The sequence below is a fragment of the Hemiscyllium ocellatum genome, chromosome 9, assembly GCF_020745735.1.
Source record: "Hemiscyllium ocellatum isolate sHemOce1 chromosome 9, sHemOce1.pat.X.cur, whole genome shotgun sequence".
NCBI lineage: Eukaryota > Metazoa > Chordata > Chondrichthyes > Orectolobiformes > Hemiscylliidae > Hemiscyllium > Hemiscyllium ocellatum.
Genome location: NC_083409.1, coordinates 85,829,609 through 85,832,227, shown reverse-complemented (window position 1 = coordinate 85,832,227; position 2,619 = coordinate 85,829,609). Strand labels below are relative to the sequence as shown.

The 2,619-nt window shown below is 41.5% G+C and overlaps 1 protein-coding gene across 1 annotated transcript; it reads left to right on the top strand.

The window, feature by feature from the left end:
- Positions 1 to 1,865: 1,865 nt before the first annotated feature.
- On the top strand, positions 1,866 to 2,417 carry tmem275a (transmembrane protein 275a). Its single transcript, XM_060829593.1, has one exon. It carries the CDS (start codon positions 1,866 to 1,868, stop codon positions 2,415 to 2,417), a length of 552 nt encoding a protein of 183 aa, XP_060685576.1.
- The last annotated feature ends 202 nt before the right edge of the window (positions 2,418 to 2,619 follow it).

Genomic DNA, 2,619 nt, shown 5'->3' with positions numbered 1-2,619 from the left:
GCCACACACCTCCTCTTCAAGGATACCAGGGCATGAACGTAGCTACCAGGATCTACTTTATTACTTTTTACACAACCTGTTCAGGGTTTATTATTACACACCTATGAAGCAGATGGGACTTCAATGTGGGTTTTATGACCCAGAGGTATGGACAGTACCACTGCACCACCACAGTCCCTCTGGGTTTGGCTTTCTTTTTTTCTTTTTGTATCCTACTAAATCATCCATGTAGCCAATTAAGTATTTACATGCAAAGACGCTGATCAGTAATACAAACTATCAGAAGGGGAGGGGAAGTTAGGGAGAGTGGGAAGGCACTAAATCAAAATGGACAGAGTCTGCTTTTTTTATATATTTGAAAGTGTTATCACCGACACAGCCAAATGTTCTTCTTTCCGCCCATCACCAAATCACCATTTGTTTTTGTTTTCAACTATTGATCGTCACTGGTAAATCATCCATGTGGCCCATTGGGTATTTGAATGCAAACCATCAGGAAGTAAGGAGGAGGGTAGGGGTGAGGGGAAGCAGGCTAAATCCAAAAGGAGCTGGATGGGGAGATAAAATACTCCACCCCCTGCAGTGACCAGCTGTCTCTAAAATGGATTTGTTTTTTTTCTTTATATCCAGAAATGCTCTTCTTTTAGCTACTAATTGCCACCAGTAAATCACCCATGTTGCTAATTTGACATTTCCATGCAAAGCCCATTATGAATAATGTAAACCATAAAAGGTGAAGGGGAGCTAGCGAGGTTGTCTGCTTTTCTTTTAAGATTTTATTTATTCTTTTTCCAAATCATTAGTGATTAGTACTGTTCTTTTTTAACCCCTGTTTAGAGATGATATTACACACCTTTGGAGCAAGTGGGACATGAACCCAGGCCTCCCAGTCCATGGGTGGGGACATTGTGCTACAAGAAAACACATAGGTCTGCTTCAATCTTTTTCTTCTCTGAACTACCTCTGGTCAATTTCTTATTTTATTTTTAACATAAGACAGGAAATTAAGATATTTTTATGAATAGGCTTTATTATATTATTTTCTTTTTTCCCATCGCTCAGGAAACATCGGAGTTGCCAATTAAACGTTTGCCAAACATAGCCTGTTAAAACCAATGCTAATGTCAAAACCTGAATGGGGGGGGGGGGGGGGGGGGGGGGGTGGTGGTGGTGTGGGATTGAGGGGAAGGGAGAAAAAGAGGGCATGAAGGGGAAATGAAGCATTGTATCCCCTGTGCTGCCCACCTCATTATAAAGACATCAAGAGCTTTGATGGACACCACATGTTATTCTCCAATGACACCCAGTCTCAAATATAACCATGGAAGAGGAGCAGAGAGTTGGTGGAAATGACCAAAGGGTATACTTTTCAAAGGGCTCAGATGATGAGTTCCTGCTGGGCAGGCCATTGCTGTTACCAAGGAAGATTATGAGGAGATTAATTAATGATTTCCCATGGCTTATCACACTTATCTGTGTAGTTCACGATTTTAGGAATTTGGTCTTTCACCATACATTCCCTGAGCACAAATCTGCTTATTAATTGATTAATCTTTCTGTTACTATTCCTCAATTACTTTTTTTCTAACGTTTCTATTCACTTTCTCATTCAATGTGCATCAAAGAAGTTTATTTTTGATCGTATTCAAGTTTTTTTAAAATTACACTTAATAAACATGGGTTGACAGATTGTACTTTGAATGCAATAATTGTAAATGGAACAGTTTTCAGTTCAGATGTGCATGAATCTGTTAATTAGCTGATGCATATGCTTTCTGTGTTTTCACAGCTAAAGCAATTAAATACCATTTTAACGTGTGACTTGGAGTGGGAATGGTTTAGCACATCCCTTGATTGAAAGTACGATGTTCACTGAGAAGACTAACACTGCTGTACCTCAGAAGCCAGGACAGAAGAAGACAAGACCTCAGGGTCTTCCATCTCCAGCTCTGTGTTGTGCCTGTGGCCTCTGCATCATGTTGGCAGGAATTAACATAACTCTTGTAGGAGCCTTTGCATTTGGTACCTTCTTACCTGTGAACAATCCCCCCATCATTATTGGGCCCATCTTGCTAGTGGTTGCCTTCACCTTCTTTGCAGCCTGTTGCATCTGCAGTCGGAGACCTCCAGCTCATGGCCAGAGGAAGTCCAAACCCGGCTCCAATATTGGCATCATTAAGCCGGGCCATGCCACATTTGAGATAGAGACCAGTGAGCATACAGTGCAAGACACGACTGCAGTCCAGCTCAGCCCCACAAACTCACCAGTGTCTTCGAAGAAATCCACTCCAGTCCATGAAAACTCAAAGACGTGCAAACTGTTCACAATGGATGCCAACAATCCTGGAGCCAAGTATACAGCCAGTGCTGAGGCGATACAACTGAACCTTCCCCGTGACTTGGGCTCATCATCATAGAACTGGATTGAGCTCTGAGTCTAAAACTACCCTCACTGTACAATGTCATGGCAAAGTCTCTTGAATTGTCCACCAGCAGAAACGTTAAGTTTGAACAACCAATGCTGCAGACTATATTAATCTACTGTTCTGTATGAACTGCATTCACCTTCATTTTTACAAGTTCTGTTACTTGAACAGTGATATTTTAAATCTCCTGCTG